This window comes from Monodon monoceros, unplaced genomic scaffold (assembly GCF_005190385.1).
Source record: "Monodon monoceros isolate NGI ecotype Baffin Bay Population unplaced genomic scaffold, NGI_Narwhal_1 Super_Scaffold_8, whole genome shotgun sequence".
Classification (NCBI taxonomy): Eukaryota; Metazoa; Chordata; class Mammalia; order Artiodactyla; family Monodontidae; genus Monodon; species Monodon monoceros.
The window spans coordinates 4,260,580-4,279,890 of NW_021703785.1; the positions used below are offsets into that span (position 1 = coordinate 4,260,580).

Here is a 19,311-nt window from a genome sequence, read left to right on the forward strand (position 1 = left end):
TATTGTTTCCCACTCTACAGAGGATGGGGTCGGCTGATGATTAGGTCGGAAGCAAGTCATATCTTCCTCCAAAGCCTGGTAATATTTATGTAGGCAAAACGAGAGAGAGAGAGAGAAGAGGGAGAGAGAAAGAGGGAGAGAGGGAGAGGGAGAGGGAGAGAGAAGAAACGGGAGGAGGGGATAAGGAAATTAAACCCTTTAAGTCAATGCATATCGTGGTGACACCGGCACAGGAGCCCTCACGGTGGAGTCGGCCAGGGCTGTGCGTTCCCAAAATATGACCAGGGGTGCTTGGATGTGTCGGCAGTATGACGACGGGTTAAAAATCTGGTTGGCGGCACCCCGGGAGAACGAGAAACCGTTCATCGATTCAGAGAGGGCTCAGAAATGGCGACTGTCTCTGGCATCTCTCTTGTTTTTCACAGTCCTGCTCTCTGATCACTTGTGGTTCTGCGCCGAGGCCAAGCTGACCCGGACCCGGGACAAGGAGCAGCAGCAGCAGCAGCAGCGGCAGCAGCGGCAGCGGCAGCAGCAGCAGCAGCGGCAGCAACGGCAGGAGCCCTCCTGGCCCGCGCTCCTGGCGAGCATGGGGGAGTCCTCGCCCGCCGCCCAGGCGCACAGACTCCTCGCCGCCTCCTCGTCCCCCACCCTGCCCCCCTCCCCGGGAGACGGCGGCGGCGGCAAGGGCAGCCGAGGCAGAAACAACCGGGGCAAGGCTTTTATTCTGGGCAACTCTGCCAAGCCCGTGTGGCGCCTGGAGACCTGTTACCCCCAGGGCGCCTCCTCGGGCCAGTGCTTCACGGTGGAGAGCGCGGACGCCGTGTGCGCCGGGAACTGGAGTCGGGGGCTGGCGGCCGCGGGGGAGGAGCAGCAGGTGAGGGGCACGCATCCAACTCCGCTCTGGAACTTGTCGGATTTTTACCTTTCATTTTGTAATTCCTACACACTTTGGGAGTTGTTCTCGGGGTTGTCCAGTCCCAACACTTTGAACTGTAGTCTGGATGTGGTGCTCAAGGAGGGCGGTGAGATGACCACTTGCAGGCAGTGCGTCGAGGCTTACCAAGACTACGACCACCACGCTCAGGAGAAATACGAAGAGTTTGAAAGCGTGCTCCATAAGTACTTACAATCGGAGGAGTACTCGGTGAAATCGTGTCCTGAGGACTGTAAGGTAGGAACAGTGGATTTTCCCCATCCTTGTGCTTTTATCCGTGTGTGTTTGGTTGAGGCGTCTTCTAGAGTATTAAAATGTTTTTTGGACTCTGGTTTTTTTGTTACTTCACCGTTGTTTTTGTGGTTATAAGAGCTTGACTTGCTGCTTGATTGGGACTATCCCGTGGATTGCTGGTGGACTGGTGCCTTCTTCTGGGATCCTGGGAAGGTCAGGAAGACCCTGGTCTTCTGAGATAATAAAGCCAGTGCTATGGAGTTGGTTCAAACTCTGTTGCCTTTTTTTTTTGAAATGGAATTTGAGTGAAGCTTGTTAGGGAGACAGGGATGGGATTGCATACTGATGACTGCAGCGAAAATGAGAATAGTCTGAGACAGGCATGTATGGTCTGGCTTATGGGCCTTACACATGAGCTCTCTGATTGTGACATCATTAAGCTGGTTGGCCGAAGGGACAAGAGAAAGTGTTTGTGGCTGTTTATGTAGGAAGAACTAAAAAAGTGTTTTACTTGTTTTACAGGGGTAGTTCTGGCCATTTGGAAAGTCTGCGGGCCTACCTAAGCGTATTTACTCACATAAGTTTCCTGTTTTCTCTTAGAAACTTGTATAGTTATTGATCGGAGACTCATTATGAGTAGAAAGCTTTAATTAAGTATCTGGTGATAACTGATCAATGTTAGATTTTTTATCAGCCACCTTATGTAATTAGCTTGAATTTTCAGGATGCTCTCCAGTGGTACTAATTGGCAAATGCTTGATCTATGAATGAAAAATACTGAACTCATTAATAACGTATATTACCTTTAACTCCTTCCTATTAATATAATAATGGCTATAATCCTTGCTGATTCACAAAGAAGTGTATGCAAGTTTTTAAAGAAATGGCTAATGCAACCATGGGCGCTTGTCCTAGTAGACGTGTTGCTGTCCGTGGTGCTGAAATGAGATTTGCTCAAGAGCTCTGTTGAAGATGAAGATACTGCAGTGACCTTTTAGTAGGGAAGAAATGATGACAGAATCTCAGTAAGCCTTAATGTTTTGTTCCAAAGGTAATTTCTTAAAGAGTGCAATAAAATAGTATTGCTTTTCAAAATAAATAAGGCACCACATTCTCTCTATCTTTCTCTTCATTACTTCCCCAGCCTCTCCACAGGAAGACAGCAAATGTCCCTTTTTGGCCTCACTTGCTTTGTACCCAGAAAGCGTAATCAAGGGCAGTATGGATCAAAAGATTCTGTGATGCTTTCACAAGAGAGCTGGCCTAAGGGATACCTACTTAAAATGAACATAGTTCAAGGGCTGTATTTTAGTTTGGATTGATTAGTTGTGCTTTTGACAACTAAGCTAAACTAAAACTAAACTTGTTTTGCCAACATTCTTTAAGACCAGAAACATATCTTCTTTGCAAATAATAATATTGCATATACAACATTAATTTAGAATGCTGCTTCATTAGATAAATGGATTTTAAAAGTTTTTTACATATTTTCCTTAACCATACCCCTGTAAGTCATGCCTGGGAATTAAACTTAATCTTAATGGTAGAAATTAATAAAGAATGACTAGTGTATTTATTGCAGTTATTTATTTTGACAAGATACGTTGCATCAGAATTGCAAGGAAACTGATGTGCCTGCTAATTCTACTACTAATAAAAAGCTTGCAAAGGTTTCAATATATTTATGTTTCAAAGTGATCCCTTGTAATAATCTGAATTTGCTTGCTTCCTTGAACGTAAACTCTCGTAGAAATTTCTAGTAATTCCAGTTTGTATAGTTTCAGTATTTAAATGATAGTCTACATTGTCAATATGCTAGAGCATATTTTCAAATAAGTCTGTCAAATATGTTTTTGTTTAAATATTCAAGTTTAAAATATGTATAAATGTATATTTTCCTCTTGACCTGAAATCATCATCAACTTTATACTTATATCATCATAGCTATACGGTACAGTGTAGGTTAAATTAATGTGTAATGTTATGAACTACTTCTGGATTGTGTTCTCATATAAAGTAGTAGTTGTTAGCTGTATACACAAAGGCGTATTATAAAAATCTGAACTCCTTTTTAGAAACATTTCTTCACACTGAAAAGTAAACACAGACATTTGAGTTTTTCATCTCCACAACACAGGATTTATTACTTGTGATGCCTTGTAACTATTTCTTGGTTGTTTGTTTGTCAGCTGGAAACACTTGAAACATTTATTCCACGATAACTGTTCTCACACAGCTTCAGATTTTAGGTGCCAGGGGGTTGGAGGGGGGCAGTGTTAGGTGTTCTTGGTTGATAACTCACAAATCTGTTGATTAGCTCCTGAGCTTAATATACAGCTTCTTTATGATTCTGCAAAACCACAAACACATCCACATACCAAGTATATTACACATGGCTTAGAATGCTGCTTGTAGTCTTTGAAGAATGTGTCTGAGTTTCTTTCTGAACATTTTTACTTATTTCAAACATACTTATAATTATGAAATGATGACTGTCTTCAGGAGCAGTGTTCAAGATATACAGTCTGTGCAGAATTTTCCACATTGAAAGTAAATGCATTACATATCTGGAATTGGTAATATATTCATGAAAAAATCCAATTTAATAGTTTATTAGTGTATTTATAAATTTATAGACAGGAGAATATACACAATAATATTAGCTATACAAATTAGTAGAATCCATATTTGAGGAGCAATATATTAACTTTGTTATATATAATTAAATGATTAATACAGTGATTTCTGACTTTTAAAAGTTAGGTCATGTTATTACCCTCTAGTTTTATAATCTCCCCCATTAAAAAAAATGCCACATTCCATATACATATAAAATTAAAATGGATTAAATTTAATTTTTATTTAACTTGATTTAAAGGGCTTTTGGCCCATTATACTGAAAACAAAACAAAACAAAACAAAAAACACCTTAATATTGATCTAATCCAATCATATTGTCTTGGGCCCATAGTAGTTGGAGATCAAATATAGCTTGGATTTTCTTTAGCGAACCTTTGTTTGCAACATATAATAGAAATTATTTGCACCCAAGAATATCTTTTAATATTCATAGAAATAGCTGGTTTAATTTTTAAAGTAAATATACACTTTTATCAGGGAAGTAACTTATAGTAAAATAAAGAACAAGAACTTCTGCATGTATCATTTAGACTATAGCATTCAAGCTGCTATATTACATAAATCAAGTTGCAAAAATTTGACAGTAATTCTTCTCTGGATTTTGCAGTGTTATTCAAACTAATGTTTTTGACATACAATGAGAATCTGAAAATCTTCAAATTGGCTGGTAATATTAAAAAATACACTATTCTAAGCTACAGAATTACATATGTAATTAACATGCCTGAATTTTTGCTTAAATATATTTTCTTAAATATGCCATTCTTTACCTCCTAAGCATTCTTGAAATTACATATTACAAAACTGGGATATGTAGGGAATATAAACGTCTATGTTACAGTTAAACTTTTGTTAATGATAGTTTTATTGACTTACTATTCCTTAAGACAGATGGTCAGGGAAAGTGGGTGTGAGATTAGATTCTAACATAAATCACTGCATCATCTGTATTTTAGTTCTCTCCGAATAGATTCTAATCTTTATACTATCAAGAATGTATGCATTCTTACGTTTTTATATTATAATTTTGTATTAAAGCAAATTATATTGCCTATTTTTATTTAACAGACAATGACTAAAAGAATACTCTGCCAGTGTTCGGCATATATAACAATCGTGATACTCAGGGCTTTCTGTATTGTTTGCAGAAATGACTCAGAAACATTAACCAGTTTGAGGACATAGAATTTGGATTACATAATGTGCAAGTTAAAAAAAAGGCATTTTTAAGTCCTTATTTATTTTGATGTCATATACTATAGATTCTTAAAAATAGTTTTTATAAGGAAATAAAATATCTAACAATTCTTTCCACTTAAATATTGAAGCTAAAATATTATTTTGCTCTTACTCGATTAAGTGCTATTGTACATATTATGACACTGTCCAGAGTGTGGAATACGTCTGCAAATAGATCTCTTTTATATTATACCACTGTGTTATTTTTAAATCATATTTTTATAGTTGAATTGCTTCTCTGTAAAATCAAACAGCCTAACCTTCAGATGATCACATTAACCATTAATAAGGCCATTTATAGTATCAAAGCCACTTTCATAACTGTTTTTATAACCCAGATTTTCATTTTCATATTTTTGCTCCATATATAACTACTGATTTATGATATGTATTTTATTTTTATCTTAATTTTATTCTATTTTTATCAAATTTTATCTTAATATTATATGCTGTTGCTTTATAGACCAAAGAATGATTATTCTTTTTTAACTTTGGACTTGTAACTGGGTCAAATTAGTAGCTATATAGGGCATAACCACAAAGTTTTAATAATTGCTGTTATACCTTGGTTTTAATCACTTTAATTAGATGAGATTGGTGTCTGCATATGCAAGGTGAATTAAAATATGGAGGAAAGGAAATCAAATGATTTTCTCAGTCTCATGCTCCCCCACAAATAAATTATAATCCATTAAGATATATTTTCATACTAGATTGAATATAAAAGAACAAATATACAGATAACTGTTTGAAACACAGTACTATTTTGGTTTGAGTTATCTGACCTATTGCTTTCATTTCAATTCCCAATTTCCTTTTTAATCTTAACCTTCTAAGTTGACTTCACATTGACTAGGCTCCAATCATGTTGTTGTATGCTTTCTACTGATTTACACTGAAAAGATGTTTCTTCGATATCAGTAAACATTTACTCTAGATCAGTGGTCCTTGGGGTCACATTAGAATATCCTGGGAATCTTTGAAGACACCCCCAGCCCCAGGAGATTCTGATTTCATTGGTCTGGCTTGTGTCATGAGCTTGGGATTTTCCAGTTTCCCTGGTGATGTGCAGCCCAGGTTGAGAACCACTGTTCTAGTTGAGTGCCAAGCAAAGTGGAAAGACCTTTTAGCTCCTGGGCCTCAGTAATTAATACATAATAACCTCATTTGTTCAACTGATGATAAAGCAACTTAAATTTTTTTTAAGTGGTAAAGGCAGTAGGTAGGACACAGCCAGAGGGCAGGGGAGCAAATAGGTAGTGACTGGGCCGAGGAAGTAGATGAAAAGTGAACCAACTGGGTGCAAAGTTTAAGGAATGTACCGGGAGAGAACATGGAGAGGAGAAGGATGCATAGAGGACCAGAGTCAAGGATGGGCCTCTTGGCTGTGGATTTTCTGTCTTTTAGCCAAAACTGTCATTATACTAGTCTCCACTAATACGCTGAGCACATGAATGCAGAAATTGGATGATTGTCTCTGTGAGACTTATCAACTATTTGATTAGAGGAGCCTCAGACTCTTTATTTTTGTCTCTAATTTTAGATTATATAAATGGCTAAAATTTAGAATTTTTCAAAAGTATGGGTTGGTTTTAAGAGAAAACATTTTGGCTTTTCATAGTATTTCACATAGTTTGGGTTTATTCTTTCTTCACCTGTTCACTTTATTAAACCTAGGAAATTACTAATCCTTTTTTACTTTTCTTTTAACATTGTAATGATGAGCCATGTTTCCTTTTTTACTTATTTCTGTCATACTGGAATAACTAGTTGATATTCATACAGTGTTTTGAAGATACAAGTTGCTAAGTAGGCACAGAATACTACCTAATTTAGGAATTCATTTTAGAGGGATCTTATCATTGTTCTCTTTTGAAGTGATTGTAACATAGTCATATTTTTTTTAAGTTTAGATTACAAGATGCTGTGAAACACTAAATTTAAGTTTTACCTTAAATTAATAAGCAATTAAACCTTACAATCCAAATCATGAAATTCTAGTAATAAAATGTTTTAATTTACTCTGATTCTTTAAAACTGGAAACAAGAGTTAACATCTGCCTTTCTTTGGTAATAAATAGTTAATGATTTATACTATGTATTGTAGTAGAATGCATGAAAATATTTTACTTCTTGGGTGTTTAAAATGTTAAAAGGTAATAGTTGATTTTTCCCCTCCCTTGGTAGTCTGTTTCTAAACACAGTCATTTATTTAAAAAGAAAAGTTGTAGATGTTACCACAGATGGTAAAAAGAAAAATATACTGCAAATAATACAAGTTTACTATGTGTTTAAATAGTGTTAATCGATCTTAGCAGTAGCAGTAGTGTATCTACATGTGTGCGTGACGGGTGAATGCAATAATTACTTCTTTGGAAATACTTAGGGATTTTATATGTCAGCTGCTCTGCCCTCCTTGAGAAGGAAATTGGGCTCTGCTCAAAACTCTGAGTCTTCACCCCTTGGTCTCCTCTTCTTCCTGTCAGTGTGCCTTCTTGCTCTCATCTGGCTGAATCCTCTCCTCGTGTCTGGAAGCTTCACTTGCAGGGCCTGTGTCCCATGGGAAACCCGAAGTTCAGAAGTCTTACTTCTCTGCATCTCTGCTGACATCAAGAATGATCAGTCTCTTTCCTACTGAACTATCACTGACTTAGTTTCTTTGAAAAGAAAACTGAACTAAGATTTAAATGGATGATCATGGCAATGTGTTATTAGTTTTCTCAGAAAGTGAGTTGAATCACTCAGAAATTTAAGTGCTGGAACGAGCTTCAGTAGTAGCTAACAAGCTTTAGAGTTTATTAGAAGTCAGAAACTAGTCTATTTCATTTAATCGTCACGTCATCTTTATGAGGTAAGTACTATCACATATTTGACAGATGAGTAAAGCGAGGACATAAAGTTAACTGTTCCAAGGTCAAATAGCTGGTAGTGTTACAGATCAAGTTCACTTCCTCACTTGATCGTTATTTTCTTTTTCCCCTTTGTTATGATCATTACAATCATACCAAAGAGTGAAGAGATAAGTATAATAAATCCACAAATAGATTTAACACCTATTAAAAACCTCACCATATATACTTCTTTTTATTTTTAATTTATCATTAAAAACATTTTATAGATGACACAGAAAGCTAAGATGACAGAAATTTTGGAGCCCTAGACAGCTGGAATGAATGGCCAGGAATTCCTGGTTCATCATTGCAAGTCTTAGAGGGAGATATGAATATGAATAAATGGTATGATGATCAGCAGAGCACTTAGACTTCTGCTTTCCTTTTTAGAGTGGAGCAGAGAAAGGATAAATACACAGCTGTGAAGGGAAGGAAGTGAACTTTGGAATCTGTGGTAGTTCCTACACTGAACTCATCTTAGATAAGATACAATCACTTTCTGTTTATAAATTTTAAACAACAGTCCAATTTTTACCATATTGTTTTAAAAGATGTTGAGTTTATTAGTTGAGAATTGTGTACACATTGCCTGACATCTATAACACTTAGGAATCTTAACATTTATCTAACCTTTATTAGCTTCTTATAAGCCTTATCTCAAAATATAGTCACATTGAGGGTCAGGGCTTCAGCGTATGAATTTTGGGGGACATAGTTCCACTCATACGTTGAGTAAGGTATATGGCAAGGGCTGTAGGAAATACCTTGGAAAGATGGTCGTGCTCAGTTGTGAAGAACCATGTATCCCGTGCCAGGTCTTTCTGAACTTCATTTTCTGTGTGATAAAATATCAGAGAGGAATTTTAATCAAGTGATTTACTTGGGATGGTTTGTTTTTCTCAAAACTTAGCCCTGGCAGCAATATGACGATAGGTTGGAGGAGGGTGAAGTGATGTCAGAAACTAAATTTTAAATTATGCTTAATTTCAATTAGTCTTAATTTAAATAGCCCCATGTGGCTAGTGGCTACCATGATGGACAGAAAATTCTAAATGACTATGATGGCTATGGAAGTGGAGAAGAAAGCAAGATTCAAGAGACTTTTCTGAGTTCAAATTTACCAGTTACTATGTAGAGGAAGGATTTGAATATTACTCAGCCATAAAAAGAAATGAAATTGAGTTATTTTTAGTGAGGTGGATGGACCTAGAGACTATCATACTGAGTGAAGTAAATCAGAAAGAGAAAAACAAATACTATATGTTAACACATACATATGGAATCTAAAAAAAGAAGAAAAAAAAGGTTCTGAAGAAACTAGGGGCAGGATAGGAATAAAAACACAGACGTAGAGAATGGACTTGAGGACACGGGGAGGGGGAAGGGTAAGCTGGGACGAAGTGAGAGAGTGGCATGGACATATATACACTACCAAATGTAAAACAGATAGCTAGTGGGAAGCAGCCGCATAGCACAGGGAGATCAGCTTGCTGCTTTGTGTCCACCTAGAGGGGTGGGGTAGGGAGGGTGGGAGGGAGACGCAAGAGGGAGGAGATGTGGGGATGTATGTATACGTATAGCTGATTCACTTTGTTATACAGCAGAAACTAACACACCATTGTAAAGCAATTATACTCCAATAAAGATGTTAAAAAAAAAACATGCAAGGGAAAAAAAAACTTTATAAAAGGTGAGACTCTGGATGTGGATACATCTAATGAGATAGGAAATACAGGAGGAAGAACACGTTGGGATTGAGACTGGCGAAAGAAACAGGAGTCCATTTTTGGAGATAATGACATCAGATGTCCAGTAGATAGTATACCATGTAAGTAGGGCCTTTGGGTGTGAAGTTTACTCTCTGCGCCTCATGTAGTTTGATCCAGGAAGCTGTGGGCAGAGATTAGCTGATTTAAGAAAACAGATTACTTGGAGAGAATGTCAAAGATGAATTCTGAGCAAGAGCAATATTAAAGGGCTTGGGCAGAAAAGGAACCAAGAATAGAGACTGAAAAAACAAGAAATGAGAGTGAAAATGGGGGAATGAGAACAGAAGAGAGAATGGAGGAGGCAGGGGGAGAGGCAGAGGTAGAAGGGAAGGAGAGAGAAAATCATTAGAATGTGATGATCTGAACAATACAGGGCAGCATTTTAAGAAAGATAAAGAGTCAGTCAAGAGTGTCTTATGTTGCAGAAAGAACATATAGGATGAAGCCTAGAGATAGGTCACTGCATTTGGCAATTAAGTCTTATTGACCTTACAAGAGTAGTTTCATAGAATGATGGAAGACATGTCAAATTGTGATGGATTAAGGAGTGAGTTGGAGTTGAGGAAATAAGAACTAGTCCAAACTATTCTTCATTAAGTTCAGCAGTGAAAAGAAAAAGAAAATGAAATAGGTGGGAAGATGAGAGTTTAAAGAAAGAAATATTTTATGATGAGATAAACATTAGTATCTTTGTAGCTTTTGATCTAGGACCCAGATGGGAGTATGATATTGAAAGTACCACTTTCAGAAAAAAATTAGTGAAGGCACCAGATCCCAAAGAAGAGATAATAGGCTCTCATCTGTTGCTTACTCTTGGGGAGGAGGGAGGTTTTATCTTGTACATTGTGCTGTGCATCTAAGATCCTTTGTTTTGTTGCTTATATTTTAAATAGGAACAATGCTTTAATTTCAGGATTTCAGACAATAAGCACAATTATTATCTTGAATATGCTTAAATAAAGTAGAATATTCATTTTCAAATAGTATAAAATAGTTACTGGCTGTAAATATGAGATCATAAATAATTATATCATGTGTGTTACTGCAAACTACTTTCTTTAGGAATGTGCTGCCCTGGGGTTCAATGACATATTTAGAGAGTCCCTGGAATTAAATATGGCTATCTTATTATACGTTTTCTTAAAAAATATTGATATGTTTGATAGAAAGTTCTAAAAATAGAAATTAACTTAAAAAATAGAAATTAATTTTAAACCTAATAGAGAAGTATAGTAAAATGCTTAAAAGAAGTATTGAGGAAAACTGTGTTCAGCTCCAAGTTTCATCACTTATTAGTTATATGACATCATCCAACTGAAAATAGGGATTCTGGCATCTCTTTAGTAAGATAGTTATGGGGAGAAATCAAGAGACTCCCATGCAGATTAAAGTACCTAACCTAGGGCTTGATGATGCCCAATAAATGGTAGCATTTCATTAAAACAGAAGCCATGGGAAAATCAGTAAAATTGCTTCACTTGAGATCTCATATAAGTTTTCTGGTAAAGACCGCTTATTTACGAGAGTTTTATAAGCAGACTTTGCATTCTGCACGGTAAAATTCTCAGTTTTATTACATCTACATTCCTTCTGCTTCTCTAGAAAGGTGACTAATGGTGATTCTTTAGAATGAAACAGAAAACAGAAATTCAGCTAGGGTGAAAATGTTTCATTCCTAAAGCTTGACTTTTTTCCCCCTGTTATTTCAGATTAAAAATTAACATGTGCTGGGTTGTAGACCGCGTGGATCCTCTTAGACTGCTGCAAAGGAACTTGAGCCCCTTTGTGTACAAACCTTTTGGGGAGGACAAGCGGAGAAACCATTGTAATGACTCTCCATCTCCTGAAAACCTCTGGGTGAAAATAATCTTGGGGGAAATTCTTTGTTGTGTAGTCTGTCAGGCATTGCAAAGTCTCATGTGCCTCCAAGTTTCATTTTAAATTTTGGGGCCCTTTGCTCTACCCACTAGCTACCTGGCTTTGTGTTTTGTTTTGGTTGTCCCTGTTATTTTCTGCTCTTCCCCCCAGAACTTATGCACTCGGCCATACTTAGTAATTTTATTGATTGGGGAGGGAGAGGAAGTAGAGTAGAAGATTGCCTCGGCATTTGAACTAGAGCAGTAGAAGATTGCCTCGGCATTTGAACTAGAGCTAGCAGACAAGGCAAACATGGCAGGTGCCAAGATATGCAAGACTGTATGGGCTAGAATCAAAGACTGTAAGCTGTGCTCCATGAATGGGAACATTATTGCCCTGAGAAAGAGAAGACGCAGGGAGACATAGCAAGATTCTTTAATTTGATAAAAATTGTCATGTGGAAGGGGAGTCTTATTATCTAGTACTTAGTTTTGGTCTAGGGGTAAGAATGAGGCTCTATAAGCAGGTGTTTTAGAAATATCTCTCCTCTACATAAGAGAGAATGTTCTGTTAAAGGATAAAATGGAACAATCTGTCTGGAGAAATCAGGTGCACATTGCTACAGAAGATGTACAAATAGGATGGGAGCTATCTGCCATGACCCTAGAGGGCATCTTACCTATGTGTTGCAGGTTGGCAAGAAGATTTTAAATATTCTGTCTAACATCCTTTGGCATAAAATGAGGCACCCAGAAGTGACAGCTTTGCACAGTGAGATTGCACTATATTCTTTGCCTAACACCTTGCTCATAGTAATAGTTCTCTGCTTTTAAAAAAGGAAGTCTTGACGACTTCAACTTTAAATTATTTCTCTGGTTCCCATTCATATTGTTGTCAACCTGGATAATTTTTAAAAAGGCAGAATCAAATACATGTGCTTATCCTGAAGAAATATAGAAATTGAGCTGCACTAATCTCTAAGTAAATTTTGTGTTATTGCTGATAACAAGAATAAATACTCATTCTTCTCTCCTAATCACAAACACATCAATCACTTTTATAAACTCTCAAGTGACCTTTTGAGCAAAGCAAGACTCGACGACATGGTCAGATCTGAAGGGAAGTGGGTGCGGCCTTCCTCCGTTGGTCCTGCAGCACTTCTTGTCACACGTGGATTCACCCCACATACAGTTTCTGTGGGGACATTATCACTAGTAATTAAAATCACTGTATAAAATTCCCATTCTTGTGGAATTGTACACATTATGTTTTTAAAATAAACAAGTTCTACACGATAACTTTAGCATCCTTATCTTATTTAATCCCCACGACAATCCACCATTATGGGCAAAATTAGCTTTCTTCAACAAATGGGTTAACTAAGGCTTAGAGAAGGTAAGAAATGTGCCGAAGTTCTCACAGGCAAGTGTGGCATAGACAACTCAAACCAGTAACATCTGGCTCTTAATCTCATGGCCCTGACTTAACTATTATGATATCCTGTTCACTCTGCCACAAATCACTGCTCATGTCTAGTTTTTAAAAAAAGTTTTTAGGGGGAGAATGTGGGTGGGTGACAGCAGGAGTGGATAGAATATAAAGTTCTTTGGCACATGAAAGAAAATGTAACTTACTTCATCCAATTTTTCTGTTGCAGCAGCTTGGTGTAGGAAAAGAGCATGGGTCTAAAAGTCAGAAACACCTAGATTCAAATGGCTGTTCCATCAATCCTGTAAGATGGGGATACTTATATATCCAGGTTGAGGAGTCACTGAGAGAAGAAACAGAGCAAGTGTGTAATAAAATGTAGCTGGCGAGGGAGTTCCCTGGTGGCCTAGTGGTTAGGATTCCGGGCTTTCACTGCCATGGCTCGGGTTCAGTCCCTGGTTGGGGAACTGAGATCCCACAAGCCGTGAGGCCAAAAAAAAAAAAAAAAAAAAGTAGCTGGCAGGTAGAGTTGTCATCTTTTCAGCCCAGGCTACTCTGAGAAGAGTACTGAGAACAGTAGCAAGGCATACTGTACTCTCTTTACTGTAAGACACTGAGCTGGTAGAAAACATTGACAAGTTTGTCCTTCTAATCCAGTTGTTGGTTTCTGATCAGAGCTGTCCTAGTGTAGAGATCTTGGATTTAGTTTCCATAGAGGCATTTAAAAAGGCACTGGTGACATATTTAATCTTGGGAGTCACTATGACTCTAGTTAAGCAGTGAGAGACTGTCTGAAGAGAAGCAAGTGTTTTTAAAAAGGTAAATCTGAATCCTAAGCTATTTAAAAACAGAATCTCTCCTTCGGCATAGTGAAGACTGCGCTGGTCACTATGGGCCATTGGGCAAGGAGGTGTGGCTCCCCCCCCACACACCCACCCACCCCCGCCCCGGTGCTTTTCGAGGCAGTGGCTTCAATGCAAAGCCCAGGTGAAATAAAGGGAAAAAAGACTACATGCAAATGCAAATGATCTTGCTGTCAGTGGAGCTGTGGGTCTTTATACCTGACTGCTTTTGTAGAGGGTTGGCAGAGAAATGGCAGATTTCAGGTATGTTCTATTTGTCCTAAGGATTTCTAAATACATATTGAAGTTTTAAGAGTCTCTTATGAAAAAATGAATCCTTTCCTATCATTTCAGTTTAGACTTTTTCCGCGCACGCTCAGCGGCCATGGCTCACGGGCCCAGCCGCTCCGCGGCATGTGGGTTCTTACCCGACCGGGGCACGAACCCGTGTCCCCGGCATCGGCAGGCGGACTCTCAACCACTGCGCCACCAGGGAAGCCCAGTTTAGACTTTTTAAACTAAATGTTCGTTTTTATTCAATGTATCTGAAAATTTCAGTAGGATGGAATTCAAGTCTGAGTAAACAAAATCCTTGTCAACATAGTTTGCTTCATTGACTAATATAGATTATTTTCAACTGTCGTAGTTATAACTGCTCAACCACGGACTTGATTTCTCTATTCGATTGACTGGCTCTTTAAGATTACTAAAATAATTGATTCAGTCTTTAGGTACTTGATATTTTTTGTTCTTATGACTTAATGGATAAAACAGGCCAATAAAATAGCACTTTGTATGTGCTATTTCACCTACAAGGAGTCAAACCAGCTATTTATCTATTTTTTTTGGCAAAAGCAAGCATATTAAAAGAGTACCCAGACTCTTATTTGTTTATTTAGTCTTTGAGGAATAAATTTCTCATTTCCAAATAACTTCAAAAATCCATATGAATATTTATGTATTAAATTTGTAATTTTACATTTCATACATTATATTAAGTGCTTGAACTTTTCATAACAAAAATCTAAAATGGTTCCCCAAAGATAGTGGGGTTGATTTTTGATGGTCCTGAATTATTTCATAAAGGTAGAGATTTTAAAAGGCCCTACATACAGGAGTAATTCTTAACATGGACGAAGAGTTCGGGCTTTGCCCCAGTTGCACTGTCCAGACAGGCAGCACCTCAAAAGTGCATGACTGAGAGTTCACTGATCACTTCGCTCACTGTTACAGCTTCTCCAGTATTATACTCCGATTGGATGGATGTTTAAGTTTCTCACAGTATACGCTTTAAACAGATAAATGCAAAAGCTAAGCAGTGCAAATTTGCATCTTTAACAACTTGATTACATTAATAAACTGAAAACTATATAGCTAAGGGAACCCAACAATTTACTTTTTTTTTTCAAATCAAGACTAGATTTTGTAGTAGGTGACCTGTAGAAACGTTAACTCATGATAGATATTGTTTAGGGAAAAACATTCTATCTTCATCCAAATATATTAATTTATCTTAATGGCCGGACATTTGACATACATGGGACCAGATGAAGGTGCTGCAGATAGACCGAGGGAAACACACAATGATTAATCAGAGTCCCCATTTCCTACCTGTGATTGATTGTCATGAATTTACTTTTGTCTGTGTAACGTTGTCTCCATTCTGGGCTATTTTCTACGGCCTTGAGCCTATTCCTCTTCTACTGTTCTGGGTTTTTTTTTGTTTTTGTTTTTTTTCCTACCGTGACAATATATGATGCATTTAATGTGGTAAATTATTAAAGAGAATTTCCCAAGGGGCTGTTCAGCTCAGTTCCTCTGACTTCTCCAATTAATGGTGAAGGGCCATTCTCATGGCTGCTGGTCGATGCTTGTTGTGGAATGAGCAGGTGAATCATAGGGACCAAAGAAGTGTCAGCACTGAAGAGAACACATGCATTTTCTCAGAATGATCACAGTGATTTTTTGCAAAGGATATGATAATTGCCATCCAGATGTATTAAAGGATGCTTCATAAAGAACATTTTAATAACTTAATTTGTGATCATTGCCTCTGGGAATGCACTTTGTCATACAATTTTTGTGTGCTCTATAGGAAAAAAACAGTATAAGGACAAATGAATATTTCTTTTTAAAAATAGATCTTTAGTGGAAGCTGTTCTTAGATAATTTGAGCACTATTATTATATGGCAATAGTAATTTAGGCACTGAGATAAAAGATATCCCACAGTGCACCTAGTTAAAAAAGGAGTAAATAATCAGATGCTTCATCATGTGTGACTCACATATGGACGTGAAAAAAATGTAAGAAATTTATATATAAACAGCGTGTTTACTAAAGCAAGAGGAGGAAAGAATGTGAGGGAAAATCAAAGAGAATATTTGATTTTCTTTTTCTAGGTACATGTTTATGAGAACAAGGTTAAAAGGTATGTAAATCTCTTAATCTAAAAGCTCTTGTGTTCATAATCTGCTACTGAAAAAAAAAAAAACCCAACAACTTGGTAACAAATTTTTCTTTTCACATGGTCTCACTTTCAGCCTATAAATGAAAATTAGATTTCATTCAGAGATTTGAAATCAGGGCAGTGTTGCAACTTCAACCTGAAATTGTTCCTTCTAACTTGCTTATGAGAAGTTCATTGTTTCCTTCTTAAAAAGACAGTTGGCCCTAAGTCAAATAATTACAAAATACCAATTTTATAAAATACGGTGCTTGATATCTTTGTTGCTGAACAACAGATCTTTTTACATGTTAAATATAAACCCAGTATTTTATTTCTACATGCTTCTTTATGGGTAATTATGGGTTTGAAAAGTAATAAACAGCAGTGTAATTATTCCATAGCTTGCAGTGGGGATGTGTGTTTCCTTAATCTGACCACTTAAAGAAAGAAGTAGCTATTCATCTCTGAACCTTCCCAGAAAAGCAATTTTTTAAAAAATTCAATGTTTTTTTCCAAATTTAGAAGACTTTAGAAAAATATATCACTGTTTGGTTCTGCTGATTAGTTTATGACGTTTAAGAGACTGGAAAGATATTATAACTTTACAATGGTGATTTCATCTGTGAAATCACCTGGACAGGTCAGATAGTTCCAAAAATTCAAATAACCCACAGAGAAATGTTTTAAAATACCACTTTCCACTTAAGGAGAGTGTTGTGACATTTGCAGCTTACTTTGATATGGTTTAGGCAGAAAATATAAATGTAATTATGGAAACATTTGCCAAATCTAGGTTACGGTTATATGAGTGTTTAGTTATTAGTCTTTCAACTTTTCTATATGTTTAAATTTTTTCATAATTAAAAAGTTTTTTAAAAGCAAATCAATGGCCTACAGGGAGGAAAATGTTCACTACTTTGGGGGTTGTTTTTTGTTTTTTTGTTCGTTTGTTTGAAAAGCAAAAAAAACCCTCAAGCTGCTTCACTTCAACCCAATTAAAAAGAAGTCGAATATAATATCATCTCATTTTTGAAATTACTAATGAAAACTGGCAACCACTCTGTTGAATAAAATGTTTAGTAAATTACTGAAAAAACTGATGGGTTCTTTCCTTCGTGATGGTTGTTTGCCTCTTCCTATTCTACCCGACATTTAGATAATGCCACTTGCTCCTGATTATACCGTGCCTAGTTTTCTTTCTTGATTTCTGGTCTTTAATTCTTCCCAAAATATTCCAGATAAATTGAATGTGAAATTTTGTTCAAATGATGTTTAGAATATTCCAAAGATATGGCTAGTAGGTGGATGATACAAGAGGTGATGATTTTAACATGTGAGTGAAAATGTAACTTTTTTCCTAAAGAACAGTTAAAAACTCTGTGGCCGAGAGAGAATATCATAATAATCACCCACTTGAAAACAATTAAAGTTATAAATGCAGAGTAAATTATTCAGCTTCAAGTGGACTAGTTCACTATAGTTCCTTAATTTTAAAAAATCAAAACATGAGGATTTCAACTGAATATTCCAGATAACACGGCCTTAAAATTACTCTTCCCTCAAAAATTTCAGCAGATATATTTGGTACTTTATTTATTTGGACAGTTATACTAATTTCCATTTAACTTGCCACATATGGACACACAGTGAAACACATTAGTATAACCCAATGAAAGAATTAAGAAGCGGACTCTGCTGTATATCTTTCCATGACACTGTTCATATGCAGCCTCAAACTGAGTCTTTTCAGTTGTGTTGTACACAGCTTGCTCATAGGCATTGTTAATCTGCTTAACATCATACATGTCAAAACTTCTCAGATGATGAATTGGGCACAAGAGTCAATGCATGAATATTGGCTACTAAATGAATTAAATGAACTGACAGGAGAAAATGTCATAAGAACAACTTCAAGAAACTGCTTAGCAGCATTGCTAACCAGAGAGGGAAAGAATTCAGTAAGGTACATGAGGCCACATAGGTTTCTTTTGTTTCAATTTTCATTAGTTTTACTCAGTGGAACCTCTAACCTAATGGAGAATCAATCATTCAGCAAGCTGTTATTGAACACTGTCCTGTTATCTGTTGCATAACAAACCACTGAAATGTAGTATAAAACAACAACTATTTTATTACAGTCTAGGATTCTGTGGATCAGGAAATCAGACATGGCATAATGGGGGAAGCTTCTCTGTCCTCCAGAGTATCTGGTGCTTTGAGAAGATTTGAAGGGCTCAAGGTGCCTTAAATGGCTGGGCATTGGGCTCATCTGGAGACTTTACTCACATGTATGGCACCTGGCCTGGGACAGTTCAAAGGCTGGACTCAGTTGAGACTGTCTATGAGAAAGCCTACCCATGGCCTTTCTATGTGGCTTGGGCTTCCTTACTGTATGGTGGTCTTGGGTTCACTGACTGCCTTAAAGAACAGCCCAAAGCTTCAAGAATGCATGTCCCAGCAAACAAGGAAGAAACTGCATAACCTTTTATCACCTGCCTTGGAAGTCGCAGAGCATCACTTCTGCCCTGGTCTTTTGAATAAAGCAGTCACAAGCATGCCCAGATTCAGAGAGAGGACATGCTCACACCTCTCAGTTGTAGAAGCATCAAAGAATCATGACAATGTTTTTTAACCAACACAAGGTCATTTTCTTCTTTCTTTTCTTCTTTACAAGTGATTAGACAAAAAATATGAATAAGACATAACTCCTAGCGTTAAGAGTAGTCTCAAAATCTAACAGGAGAAACAAATGGACTAGTACATATGTACACAATCAATATTATGGACTTATCATGTAAATCATCCACATGTTGCTAGAAATTGTCTTCAAGCTAATGTTTTCAGTGATTTCCTACTTTCTTTCTTTCCAATAATCTGTAATCTTTGAAAATCAAGACTGCATCTATACCATAGCAATGTAATAGAAAACAAATATAAGATAATTGTTAAGAGCTTTAATTAAAAGTCTTGTGCCCTTTGTTTACTTTTCTGCAAAATGGGGATAATTATCAGACCTACTTCAGAGAATT

General features: G+C 36.8%; 1 protein-coding gene across 1 annotated transcript in view; it reads left to right on the forward strand.

Moving 5' to 3' along the window:
- Nucleotides 1-277: 277 nt before the first annotated feature.
- Nucleotides 278-19,311, forward strand: part of FAM155A (family with sequence similarity 155 member A) — a 574,270-nt gene continuing 555,236 nt past the window's right edge. The window contains exon 1 of the mRNA XM_029210375.1: nt 278-1,171. Coding sequence (XP_029066208.1) covers nt 278-1,171 — 894 coding nt within the window. The remainder of the gene's footprint in view (nt 1,172-19,311) is intronic.